At 37.5% G+C, this 14,254-nt stretch overlaps 1 protein-coding gene across 7 annotated transcripts in view; it reads left to right on the top strand.

Moving 5' to 3' along the window:
- Positions 1-14,254, top strand: part of grp (serine/threonine-protein kinase grp) — a 74,699-nt gene that overhangs the window by 5,134 nt on the left and 55,311 nt on the right. For 5 of the 7 annotated variants that reach the window (XM_081758885.1, XM_081758886.1, XM_081758882.1 and 2 more), the window contains exons 2-3: positions 9,068-9,135; positions 10,081-10,191. In XM_081758885.1, the coding sequence (XP_081615011.1) occupies positions 10,130-10,191 (62 nt within the window). In that variant the 5' untranslated portion in view covers positions 9,068-9,135; positions 10,081-10,129. The remainder of the gene's footprint in view (positions 1-9,067; positions 9,136-10,080; positions 10,192-14,254) is intronic. The other 2 variants (XM_081758888.1, XM_081758884.1) reach the window with 1 other exon arrangement.

The following is a 14,254-nucleotide window of genomic DNA, read 5'->3' as shown; positions in this document are numbered from 1 at the left end:
TTACCAAGTAAAACAAGACAACTGACATCTAGCGGCTATTATAAACTAGACTGTATTCGTTTGTCCAATAGGCGAGCCGAGGCGCAGCGATCAATAGTTTGGACAAAATAATTATTCGTAATACGTAATTCTTTTTGAAACAGGGTGTACAAGCAAATAGGGTTTATTTGCTTTATTCTGTAATGATTTTGGAAAGCAAGTAATGATAGGCATAGAGAAAGTGGTCTGTGAAAGCTAATTAAAATATAATTTTAAAATTAAACGATTAGTTTTAAATTTTGACGTCTTAAATTTAAAAGAATTTATAATTTTGGACGTACTGAGAAAAAAAACTGGCTTGATATCCCTCTAAACTTGGATTTATTTATGATTTAAATACATACTGTATATAGACTAAAATCTACACAACAGTGTGTAACATTTTCTTAAAGAAAAAAAATAAATAATAAATTCACAAAAAACTTACCTAAAACGCAATTCATAGTATAGTGTTTTAACAAAAATCGCAGTATACTTATTTAAAACTCTATTTATATCAACACACATTTTCAGTTAATGGCGAATTTGTAGTTTCTGCAATGTTTATTTTTCAAAGGACAAAATTGTTAATATTTCCACATTTTCTTTAAGGTTTTGCTTCCTTATCGTAACTACAGAGTTCTATTTTGAAAAATATCTTTCAGAATCAACGTTGGAAGCTGGTAGATATTGCTTCAAAAGCACAGGCAGCAAAATCTCAGGGACAACGGGTCTAAAACTGACCAACTAGTCTAAAAATAACGACTGATGGCAGGATTTGAAAAAGCCCGGGCTTTTTTTTTTTTTTTTTTTTTTTTGAAAAAGCCCAACCCACCTGGGCCCATATGGGTTTTTCGGGTTTAATTGGGTTTTTGAAATATTTCGATGTCTTTGGGATAAAAGTGTTAAAATGTGATTTATATTTCAAGATTGTCACAACTTGCAACAATTTTCTATTTACTGCTGTTTTGAAAAATTACTATCATTTTGAATTTTTACGTTGGATCGCCGCCAAAATATATACAGCTAATTTAGTGTCTTGTGCTTCTACTCTGAAAATTTAAACTTAAAAGACGGAAAGTGCTACCCTGTTACAATGTGGTGCAGGCAGACGAACGAACAAATGTAGATCGAATCAACCCAATACCCTCAGTGACATTCGCCAAATATGAACACCAAATATATTAATTTAAAACAAATATATTAATTTAATTTAGAACAACTCAATCTATGACTCGTTTTATAAAATAAATGGTTTTATTGTTGAAGTTCACTTCCGATACTTTGTGCGTTCAATTACGGGAATTTCCCGAGCACTTCTTGCAACACCGTTCTCCCAGAAAAATTAATTTAAAACAATTAACATATGCAGGGTGTTTCAAAACAACACCGACAACGTTTGAAAGGTGATTCCTGGCACCAAGATAAGACAAAAAGTATAGATCAACCTAGGTGCACGAATGCTTCCTTTCGGAGTTATAAGCTGCCGAAAACATGAAAAAAAGGTAGTTAGTGAGTACTTCAAATTATATGCCGGTGGCAAAAAACTCCCTCTATAAAAATTGTTGCGTGAGTACCGCAGGATTCTGAAACGTGTATTTTTGGATAGTGCGCATCTTAGTTCCTAAGTGAAGTCTCGACCCGACTACGGTAGGTCCCACAGTTTTGGCGCTATATAGCTTTAAAGTACATATTTTCGGCAGCCTATAAGTTCGAAATGAATCATTTGTGCACCCAGATTGGTCTATACTTTGTCTTATCTTGGTGTCAGGAATCATCTCCCAAACGTCGTCGGTGTTTTTTGAAATACCCTGTTTAATTCATTTTAATTCATATTTCATAAAGTAAATGTTTCAATATGTCTTAAATGAAACTAAATATCTTACAGCGTAAAATAAACATTTTTATTTGGGGCGCAGTGGCTCAGTGGTAGAGCGCTCACCTCCGGTGCTTGGGGTCCCTGGTTCGATCCCAACTCGCGCCGTGTGTACTTTTTGGTGGACAAACACCGTGCTTGTGGGTTTTCTCAGGGTTCTTCCGTTTCCTCCCACTTTCTTCATTCCACCATTTCATTCATTTCTCATAATCAGTCTCCTTTAGCCTAACAGGTATAACCGTGGAACGTAAAACTGAAAGATTTCATTTAATTTTTCTCAGTTTTATTGTTGAAGTATTCAGTTCCGATGTTTTGTGCGTTTAATTGCAGGAATTTCCCGACCACTTCTTTCGTGACGAAGGTTTATTATTTTCCGAAAATGCAAGCTTTCTTTACTGTACATCGAAACTTACACTGGTACGAGGTTTGAACTCAGCACTTGAAATAGTAAGCGTTACGTACTCTTCGAAGCTCCGAGCATTAAGATTCTTAAATTTGACAAGAATTTTTACGCTATTGCTGCTGTTGATTCTACAGAAAGCTTATTTGAAAAGTAACAACAAATAACTAAACTAAACTGTTGTAATATTACTATCAAAGATGATAAAAAATAATACTAATAATTTTATTAATACACTACATATTTACTAGTAGTACCAGCACCTATGGCACTAAACCCATCAAATGTATGAGGCATAATGTTCTTTGGCGTCGCCGAGTGGGCTAGCACACTATTCACGGAAAGTATTTTGTAAAATATAAAATTGCATATTTTACTTAAAATAGGCTATAAGCACAATTCATACATTAATTTGTTGTATATTTATCTCAATCTAAGATATGGCTTTTTTAATGCATTCAGTGGATTTATAAAGGTCTTACGTTGAATGTTGTACAGGGTGTCCGAGAAGTCCTTCCCTGATTACAGAAATTGATAACTCAGGCTAGAAATAAGATAGAAATATGAAACTGGTGCTGAATTGTTTACAAACTATAAAAGTTTTGGTCACATCAGTACACTTCCACATGAGCACCCGTGGTAGCACGTAGCACATCTAGGCGATATTCAATTTCCATCCACACATTAGCCAACATCACTGGAGGGATCGATGCAGCGACTGTGGTTATTCGTTGCTGCAGGGTTTCAAGATCTGGTACACGTGTTCGGTAGACCTCATCCTTGACATAACCCCATAAAAAGGAGTCTAATGGGGTTATGTCAGGAGAGCGTGGAGGCCAAGCTGTTGATCCATCACGACCAATCCATCGCCCAGGAAATGTCCTATCGAGATAGGCACGGACGTCCAAACCCCAATGAGGTGGTGCAGTCTTGCTGAAAAACATCGGGGCGATACTGAAGCAGCTGAGGAACAGCATACAGCTGCAACATATCCAGGTACACTGCAGATGTGATGGTATCCTCAGCGAAGAAGAATGGCCCGATAATTCGATCGTGCAATAACGCGCACCAAACATTCACCTTTGGACTGCCTCTGGTGAACTCCCTGACCTCCCTGGGGGGTTCTGAACCCCAAATGCGTACATTATGGCGATTCACTACTCCACTGACAAAGAATGTCGCTTCGTCGGAAAAGGCAATTCGTCTTAGATAACCATTATCGTCCTCAATACGTGATAGCATTTTGACCGCAAAGTCATATCGACGTGTACCGTCGTCGGGCAACAAGGCCTGAACGAGTTGCACTTTGTAAGCACGAAACAATAAACGTTTGTGTAAAATGTCATGGATAGAGCTTTTTGGCATGTGAGGCCCTGCGCACCGATTTCTTAGGACTTCTCAGAAAAGACTGCCGCACAGCCTCCGTGTCTGCTGAGGTTCTTGGTCGACCAGACCTCGGAAGGTCAGCAACCGACCCTGTGTTCTTGAACTTCTCATACCAGGCTTTAATGCTCTTGACATCAGGTGGAGTCCTCCCAAATGTTGTCTGGAACTGTCTCTGCACCGTGGTTGGTGATCGTGTCTCATGGTACCACAGGACACACTGTGCCTTCTCCTGGTTGGTTGGCATGGCTTCTTGGGCTTCTTACTTACGTACTACAAACCTAAAACAAAAAAAAAAAAAAAAAAAAATGAGACTTGGTAAAACAGAACAAACCTAACAGACAAAAACTTTTATAGTTTGTAAACAATTCAACACCAGTTTCATATTTCTATCTTATTTCTAGCCTGAGTTATCAATTTCTGTAATCAGGGAAGGACTTCCTCGACACCCTGTATACCGTAACGTGAAAGCACCTAATCCGCCCAAGGAAAGTCCAAAAACTGATAAAAATCACTTCCAATGTGATCACCTTAATTGCACCAATAATATACTAACGAAAAGCTCAAAAACCCTGGTGGGTCCAACCCTTAAACCCTGTGGGTTTTTCGGGCTGGGCCCACTTGGGCAAACCCTGACTGATGGTCTTCTGTGAATCAAATTTATTGCAAAGGAAACTTGTGTTATTAGTATTACCGCTTAACATGGCGATTTCGCGAATCTATCGAAATATGCAGTGCATTTCGGTGTTACTTTGAGAAAAGTACCAAATTTGCGTTATTTCGCGATTTAAAAACTCCAAAAACCGGCCTTCTACTTAGGTATATCTATGTAGTTTCCCTTTTTCAAGTTTGGATGTTATCTTTAAAACGAAAACTTCGCGTCCCTACATGTCCATACATAAACATCAGTACCTTGAGACGTGATTGCAGGAACTTCTTGATTGGTATATTTGAAAAATTAATTAGTAAAAGAAGTCCTTTACATATTAAAACGATAAAGGGAGCGACGTATTTGGTAGTCATGTTTAATTCAGTATTGAGAATTGCCTACTGACTCTTAGCTTTAAAGGGGTTCATTTCTACGAACTGGGTTTCTCCCTCAGAAGCAGATCACGTAAAAAACTGTTACCGTAAAATTTGTGAAAGTAAGGAATTCAGCAAAAGCTGCGAGATTTTGAATGGAGAAAGCAGAGATTCGATACTTCTTTTGAAAGTTTAGATGCAGACGATGCTGTGTTTCTGAAATTTGTCATGAATTTGTGGGTATTTTGTGGAAATTGTCATTGAAAGAGGATTCTCTGTAAACAGTGTCTCGTTGACCATCTTGGTGAAGAATTTGTTACAGCCTAGCGATGTTCACTCAGCCGTCACTCATTGTGGTGGGTTTGATAAAGTAATTGTCCAAAAGTATGATCATAACTAACACCCTAAGGAGGAAATTAGGGCCTTGGCAAGAAAATTACGTTACCAGGTTGAAGAAGCTGAACTATTTCAAGAGAAAATTTTCATCTCAAGGAACTGCGCATCAGTGTTAGTGTTGTATATGGTCACAGAGTGAATGAGAAAATTACGGTTTAAGATTTTTTTTAAAAAATAAATATTAACACTGTTAATGAATTTCTTGAATATATCGTATTGGAATAAGGTAAGATCTTTTTAGTTCAGTAGTAGTTTTCAGATCATAGGAATGATGTCTGTAAAGCATATAAATTGAATGTAGTATAAATGATGGAATTTCGAATTTTTCGGTATTTTTTTTTACAGGTTACGAAATTTGATAAGTCACGAAGTAGAAATTCCGATTTCTGGTAGACACCCTGTATATGGGTAGTGTAATTTCGAAATGTAGCTGTAGGGGAAGTTTGTCATTGCATTGAATTAAATGGGAGTTGTCAACCTTCTTTTCCAGTTTACTCGAAAGTTATAAAATTTGATATACCATTATATTCGCCCGAGCCGCTCATAGGTATAATTAAAATGCATGAAAAATTAATCCATAAACTACTTAAATCCATATTCTCTTTAAAATAGTTGTGAATGTGAAGAAATTGGTTGGTAAATTTAAGTTAAACTGATTATAATCAAGGAAAGAATTTTAACTTTCTTCGTTTAAAAAAGAAAATATCAACAAAAACGTGGCTTGTTTTCAACCCTGGTAAAAATGAAGATAAACTAGTTTGTGCAATAGCATAGATTCACGAATAGATTTACAAGCGAAGGAACGAATTAAGATTCACTGAATTTTGTCACCTGTATAGAAAGAATGAGTGTGTATCTCAAGTCCACAGGTGGCAGCTAAGGTATACGCAATAGGTGTACGCGTTCTTGAGGTGCAGATGCTAACACATGGATGCATTTTCACTCTCAGCCTGTCTAGTAATTGAGGAAAGTTGGTTAGTCGACATGTAACTATTATTTGCGAAGTTCTGAAGTTAAGCTTCATAATGTTCATAGATATAATACAAATTGATAGTGAAATCGTAGTAATTGTTCGAGTGGTTTACTGATAGAAGTTAGCGTGTTTTTCTTCCTAAACGGTTTCGATATAAACAGTGAAGTCAGTGTTGCTTAGTAGTTTAAAAACACAGATATATTAAGTAATTTTCATTGTATTTTGGTTATTTCTGTGACCATAGCATGCACATCATCGCTATGCCTCTAAAAACCGCTTGTGCATTACTGTCAATCATGGTTGGCAAAAACCATGGTTTTTATTAAAAGCAAAAAAACCGGGTTTTTTTTGGTTTAAACCAGGTTTTTATCGTTTAAATGATTTGCTCTATACGTTCATATCATATATGGACAGAAATAAGTTTGTTTCGCCTTGATGTTATTATGCAACAACCGGGTTATGCTGGAAAGGGTCACATAAGCTTAAAGCGGAATAAAAACCGCTTCTCGAGTTACATCCGAGAGAAATTGTCCTCCATTTGAACTCAGAACCAGGAATAATTGGCCACAAATGCGATACGTCTGCCAACTCACTCACGAAGGAATCCTGATAAAAAAAAAAAAAAAAAAACGTTATACTGATCTTTACATACTTCTTAATATAACTATCAAGAGTCATTTCAGAAGGATAAAAAGATACAGTTGCACAAGTGAAACCATTACACAGAATTACATATGAACAATTTCAAAGTACTACGGAGTACAGAACTAATTTAGTTCAAGTTAGTTAACAACATTTATTGGTCCAAATTAAAGAAATATACTGACTTAATCTGCATATCAATAAGAAAAGTGAATAAAGATACGAATTATTTGAGTCCACTTTGGCTCACTCATTTATACATAAATAGATACCAAAGATACTTATTTCACTAAATGCTTCTCGTGGGGTCTGTATGACCCCTCCACACACACACACACACACACACACAAAGTACGGCATTTTCGATGTATTTTATCAATAGTAAACATTGAAACGAAACAATATTTAGAATTTTTCTTCGATTGCAATTACATAACAATAATAACTACAAAAAAACCACAAAATAAACTTGTAAAAAGAAGTTGCTTTTGTAGTATAATCTTTTTGAGTAATGAATGGGGAATTTAAGTCTGAATATAATACGAATAATATACGGGAGTGAAACGTGATAACCCACAAATGTGTGTTCATCAAGATTTTACAAACACTTACACTTTTGCGAACATTTTTTGTTTTTTGGTTTAAACCAGCCAACCCTGCTGTCAATTTTCCAGAAGTGTAAAAAAAAAAAAAAAAAAAAAAAAAAAAAAAACAGATTAGCAACTGTAGTTTTCTTTTTTGTGGTAAAAACTATTAAGACTTAATAAACAGAAATTAGAAGATGCAACGCTACTTCCACTTCCTGCTCATTGTGATATCATTTTGTACGAAAATGTTACATGGCGCTTTTCCAGGCGCAGTGACGATATGAGATCCATGGTCACAGAGATAACCTAAATATTAGAGATCGAATATTGAAAGGAACGAATTTCGTGGTGCAAGGTGGTTTTAGAAAATTGCACCCTAGAGCTTGTCTAAGTAACGTAGATATTTAAGTACAATATATAATTTGATAAGTGACGTCCAATTGAATGATTTGCCGAGCTTAGAGTTGGTCTTATAATCGACATCGGAATCTGTTACGAAAGCTATTACATATTCACGAATAGAAGACTGCATTTACGAAACCAGGATAACTAGTGAATTGGGGGAAGATACTAATAGTTTGGCAAGCAAAGAACCGAAAATTATATCAAGGGATAAAGAACATTTTAGTGTGCAAAGATAATAATGCAACAGAAAGTGAAAATTCAGATAGCGTCGCTTTCTCAATGTTGGGTTTAGCAGCTTCTTTTTTTCTGCAAATATTACCCTTCATTCTTCGAATTTCCCAACACAGTATTAGAAATAACACGCGAAAGCTTTTCGTCCCTAAAACCCCTAAAACTATAAACATACGAAATTCGTAATGTACTTACAAATCGACAAAACACTGTTTATTGTGTATTGGTGTACTTTACTGTGTAATCGAGTGGTACTAGGAAGCTGAACCAATGACTCAGCGACAGAACAAAGTTGTCTAATATTTTAAGCAATATACTTTAAGAAAAGCGTGAAAGATAGTAGCAAGAAAGAAAATTATACTTACGGTAATCCGGTACACGGTACAGTCAGAACACGAAAAACTATTATACAGTTCTAGTGCTTAAGTAGTTATGTGCCGATTGAACTGCGGGAGAACTTGTGTTAAATGATTCAGTATACCTGTGTAACTCCGTATAGGGTACACAATTATAATTTTAAAGAAGTTTTTCACATGTTGAAGCGATGCTACTTAATTAAGTTTGAGTGAATTCTAAGTCTGTTCACTTGCTACGTCGTCAGTCTGTTTCGTGGTTTCCGTGTTGCTGTTGTGAAAACAAATTCTTCAAACCCATCCTGGTCTTGAAATGGTGATGGTATGCACAACCTTTTTCTAAAAGACCAAGCATTTGGTTGTAATCATTGGCCTTATTGCTGTTTTATGGTGGTGCTTAAGTTTTGCCTTATTGCTGTTTTATGGTGGTGCTTAAGTTTTGTTATCTTTCTACCTGAAATAAGTCACCTTGTCTGCCGTTATTGTTTATTATAGCTCATCTACCAAATACATGGAAAGGACGGTTGATTCTATGAATTATGGTCATGACAAGTTTCAAATATGATCGTGTCAAAGCTGTTAAACTATCATTTTCACGTCTCACCAATGAGCAAATGACCTAACTTGTTTGGACAACCTAAAGGGAAAAGTGCGTAATGCGGTAATTAGCTTTTATATGGAAGTATTATGTTTAATAGCTGTTTGAATATTAATGTACGAAGTTAATTATTAATGAATTATAAAGAAATGTAATGTTAACATTTTCTGTATTTGTTTCAGAGATTCTTTATATACTTACAAAAGTTTCCGGTGTGTGACATGGGATCAATTTTTCATCCTTTGAATTGGTAAGAATAGTTTCCTTTTGTCTTAATTGAATATTATGTTAAATCTTTAAACTAACGTACTTTTGTGAAGTATTTTTTTCTACGCAAACCATGAAACCTGCATATAGAAAACTTGTTCTGCAACGTCATGCTTCCTTTTAACTTTGAAAGTAAAAATCAACAGTGGCTGTTTTGGTGCGCAATTTGTCATTACGTTATTTTTATTTAAAACAGATTCTTTCAGGCTGATCGTTCCGGCTTGTCGATAAGAAGATTGTATTAAGCTAGATATTTAACGAGAGTAGCAAAATCCTCGCTCGAAAAACGGATTGTTTCAAAAGCACAATCGAGGGTTTGATTTTCTCGTAACTACTATACTTAATAAAAACTTAAGATCACCAAAAGTGCTAATGACACAACCGTGTCATGTTGAGGTTCTTCTGGTCCGATGTTACCTGATCTCTGCAATTGAACATGTTTGGGACGAGGTCGGACGCCAACTCTGGGCTTCTAAGGATCTGCAAGATCTCGAGTCAGCAGCTATGGATTGACTTCCCAAGCTATGATATAACGACTGTACAACATGCTGGGAATGCAACACATGTTACGCTCCTACATTCAAATCCGTTCAGGTTGATCTGAATTTGAATTAAATTGCGACCGTGAAGTTCATTTCAATCTTTCCATTTCTGTAGATGAGATCTGCTTACTCAAGCTCCAGTATTCTTATGCATTTATAATGTAATAGATCGAGCGTGCATCTTGCAGGATGTAGTAATGTCACGTCCTGATTGGTAATAATTATATCATTTTTCCTACTAACATGTGCTAAAATTACTAAAGCTAAAATAGTTCAAAGTCAAAATGCCATTTCTTACACTAAACTTTGTTCCTTTGAACTTTTTGTTCTGTTTATAGTATAGGTTTTCAGGTTTTCATATTAATTCACTTTTTTTCTTTTTTCAGAGTGGTTCTGGTTGGAACCAGCAATTCACTTTCACATATATGGAGCAGTATGGAACAGTTTGTAGAAGGTTGGACAATTGTCCAAACTTTAGGAGAAGGTGCCTACGGGAAGTAAGTTAATTTAAATACGTACTCTAATCAATATACGGAGACTTGTTAATTTAATGCAAACACGTCAGGTGTCTGGGGTGGCAACGATCAGGCGGTGACCACAGCTCCTGGCTGTAGGTGGTAATGTTAAGGCACACTTGGTACTACGTCCTGTAGAATGGTAGTGTGCTGTTAACTGACCAGACGTGACAATGAGTAAGCTCTCTAATTTCCAAAGAGGGCAAATTGCTTGCGTTCGGTTATATGGTGCGGACGTAAGGAAAGTGGCAAGTGTCACGAGGGACAGTGTTCAAGGTGATGACGGCCTCCAAAACTCGTAGAACTACATTGGCGAAAGAGAACAGTAGTCAGAAAACAGTTACAGGTTCTGCCGTGTATTAAAACTGATGGTCACTCAGCAATCATGTGACGGAGGAACTCAAGCAGTACCTTCCACAACCTATATCGACAATAATAATCTGCTGAGAGTTACATGACATGAACATATGGGTTTAGGTTGCACGAGCAAAACTGTTACGGGACCATCACACTTCAGCACGGCACAATCAGTGGTGCTGCGAACATCATGGATCGCTCGTGAATAGAACCTGTGATAGTTGAATTGAGTAATCGTTCACCTAATTTCAAACCCTATTTGTGTGGCGGACGCGCAAAAGAACATATAATCCGCAGTGTCCACACCTAATCGCGAAACATGAGTTCACATCATAGCTTTTCCAACACCATATTAATGTGTTACATTTTTTTTCTGGTGTTTCCATTAAATTGACGAGTCTCTGTCGTAAGTAATCCTATCGTTTACAATTGGAGATAGTGTGTGATTTGTACAACGTTGGAAAATCCGGAGAGGTAAAAAGTGTAAAAGTTCTAGTAAGACTAGTTTATTAATTGCTATGTGAATGGCGAGCACATCATGTATTTAGACCTACAAATCAAGCTATTGATGTCAAGGCTTTGAACATGGGAGCCAGGAAGCCATACAGCACTTCACTAGGATTTGTACATGTCAATAAAAAGCCATAACCAAAGAATACAGTCATGTCTGTTAATTATTGGAAGGTTTTTTTTTTTAAGCGTAAATGGAAACATTGCGATGTATGATGTCAGAGTATTTACTTGAAGACATTTCATTATGCAGTTTTCAATTGTATCTTTTTGTCCTTTTCATATTTTCATATCTTTAATTTGGCACTGTTTAAAAACATACGTTTATTATATATGTGAACAAAGCATACTCCGCCTATATCATTGGTGGAGTGAGAACGGTGGCTGTAGTAGAGCTCTCACCTTGGATGCTAGGAGGTCCTGGTTCGATTTTTTTTTTTTTTTTTTAACGTGCTCCAGGGTTTTCTCGTAGTTGTAGTTCCTCATTCCGCATATCCGCAATCATACACTTTCATAAATTCATCTCTAGCTTGAGCCTAAACGTCGGACGTTTAACTGAGATTTCATATATACAGGGTAGGCCGTTTATCTTGATACGTCCTTGTAATTTTTAAACTGCAGTTTTCAAAACTAGAAAGAAATTGACGTTTGGAGAAGCACGTGGTACGCTGTTGCCATTTCGTGCGCATCGTGATTCATCAGTTGGAACTGTTCTTTGAGTCAACGAAAAATAATTTGATTTTTTTTAAATGGATAACGAAATAGTCTTTTTAAATTTTTTTGGAATGGATGAAAGGATGTGTTTACCGTCCCAGGTTGTGCATGTTGGGAAGGAGGGGATGCTTTTCTTTCAAAATCACTTCCGCGTACAAAGAAACGAAAGACGGTTCTTTCATTCTGAAAACACGTGTTTACTATTTAGCGGCAACATGGGAATGTTGGTCTGTTGCCAAGGAAACCCTCCACCCACTGTTGCTAAAATGGAGTTTGATTCGACCCTCGCTGAGTGACCGTAATAACTATGACGTAGATTCCCTTCTTCAAAAGAAATCTGCACGTAGTTTTGAGCTGTCAAATTGTTTCTAGTTTTGAAAGCACTTGAGTGGACAAAAGCTCAAATTTTGTACTATGCAAATATCGGAATGGGACGTCGTCTGGCATACTCGGATACCATAAGGTTAAGTTGTTGCTAACCCAACATGAGTGAGTATTTATTTCAAATGGCACTACATCAGGTTATTATATATTTCAAAACTGTGTTAAACGAAAACTTCTTCAATGATACAAACGTAAGGGCTGTATAGGGTCACACTCAGATTTGAGTGGGTTCTACAGCAGTAATAAAGCGAGAGAAACGCGACAATGTACATCCACAATACTTGTCTAATACGTACTATGGTTATATGATGGATTGCTTGGTACCTGGATAGTATTTGCTTGACAGCGTTTTTTGTCATTAGTGTACAGAGACATATAAAGATAAATGGTCCACCTTATATAGAGGTTGTTCAGTCTACATTTGGCCAATTTCGACTTAACCTAAAAGTTTAAAGAATCCATGGCGCCAGGTCCATAAGTGCTCGATGTGTTTCCCTTTTTCCTAACAGCTCGACAGCGTAATTTCCACTGTAATATGCTTCTCAAGAACTAGGAGGGGATCTTGTCCCATTCCCTTTGCACAACTTTCCAAAGTCTTTCCACAGTTGGCAGACGCAATTTTCCCAAAGCCCGCTTCAGCAATCCAAATTCACAATAGTCCATAGGACTTGCATCTGGAGATTTAACAGGTACCTCATTGAAAGGTATCACCTGTATACATGCCACTTGCCTCCTCCATCTCCCTGTAGAATGCGAGGGACGATCGTGAGGTATGTGGTGATGCCTTGTCCATGTGAATGCGCACCAGATTGACGTCATTTCCGTACATTGTTGGAATCTCATACTCGTAGATCGGCCGCATGATCTGCTCTTGAAAAATACTGCGAATTTATTTTGCAGTTCTTCGCCATCCTACGAATCTTCAGTTTACCTCGGTAACAGTAGCCAGTAACAACCATGAACCCTTTTGGGAAGGATTCTTTAGACATGGACCCACCTTCTGAAGGTCTTTGCACCTTTCAGTACATGATGGCTCTCGGTTTGCCGCAGTCCGAAAGGTAAATCCATGCTTCATCGAGCGTTACGACGTACATCCACCTTTGTTTTGCCAGATGCCGTTCGTACAGCTTCCGGGCGTTACACTTTCGTTCCTTTTGGTGGGCATCCGTGAGAAGATGGCCGCGAGCTTTCATGACTTTTCCAGCTTGAGTTGTTGGTGTAACATCCGGCTCACAGTCCCCAGACACGTCAAGACTATTAGCTATACACCTTTCTGTTGGTGGATTTTCTTGCATTGCCATTTTGCGAAGTTTCCTCTGCATGGTAGAGGTGGCCTTGGTGCATTCCCGCTTCCTAGGCAACTTCATTGGTGGTCCAAATGGTGGAGCTTCGTTGCCCTTGTACTTTTTAATATTTTTTATTCCACTTACTGATGTTGCAACCATTCTTCTTGCACTGTTTTTTAATGACAGAAACACTAAAGTGGGTGTCATGAAGAGCCGCAATATAGCCTTCCCAAAACCGGCTTAATTTGGGCGGCATTTGCTAACAGCGGAAGCCCACACTTGGAAACAGATTTAACACAACACTCAGAACAATGGTTCTGTTTTGTGCGTTATTGTCGTCCGCGCGAAAAACAACTTTTCCCAGGAAGCCACTGCACAACACTGCAGGACGCCACGAGTTAGGTTGGGTGAGTCCATTCTGCCCGGAATGGGGAAGGAACGAAATCGGCCAAACGTAGGCTGATCAACCTCTGTGTGTGTGTGTGTGTGTGTGTGTTGGTGCCTTCCATTTCAATTCAGGCAGAACGTGTACCATCACCATCTGATATTGTTGAAACATTTTTTAAAGCAACTAGGAATGTTTTAAGAGGCTTTTTTTAAAAAAAATATATATATATATTCCGGTCAAGCAATGGGCCGTCCGAGACGGGGAGTAAAATTTATGAATTGTAGAAGACATGGAAAATGGTCAACTTCGGAGCCCCACCATTAAGCTATGGTGACAGATAGTTACAATTCTTGTTGTGGTATGTATACTTGTGTCCAAAATGATTGTCGCATATCTACAGGGTTGG

This window comes from Thermobia domestica, chromosome 5 (genome assembly GCF_964235325.1).
Source record: "Thermobia domestica chromosome 5, izTheDome1.hap1.1, whole genome shotgun sequence".
NCBI lineage: Eukaryota > Metazoa > Arthropoda > Insecta > Zygentoma > Lepismatidae > Thermobia > Thermobia domestica.
This window is presented reverse-complemented; position numbering and strand designations above follow the sequence as displayed.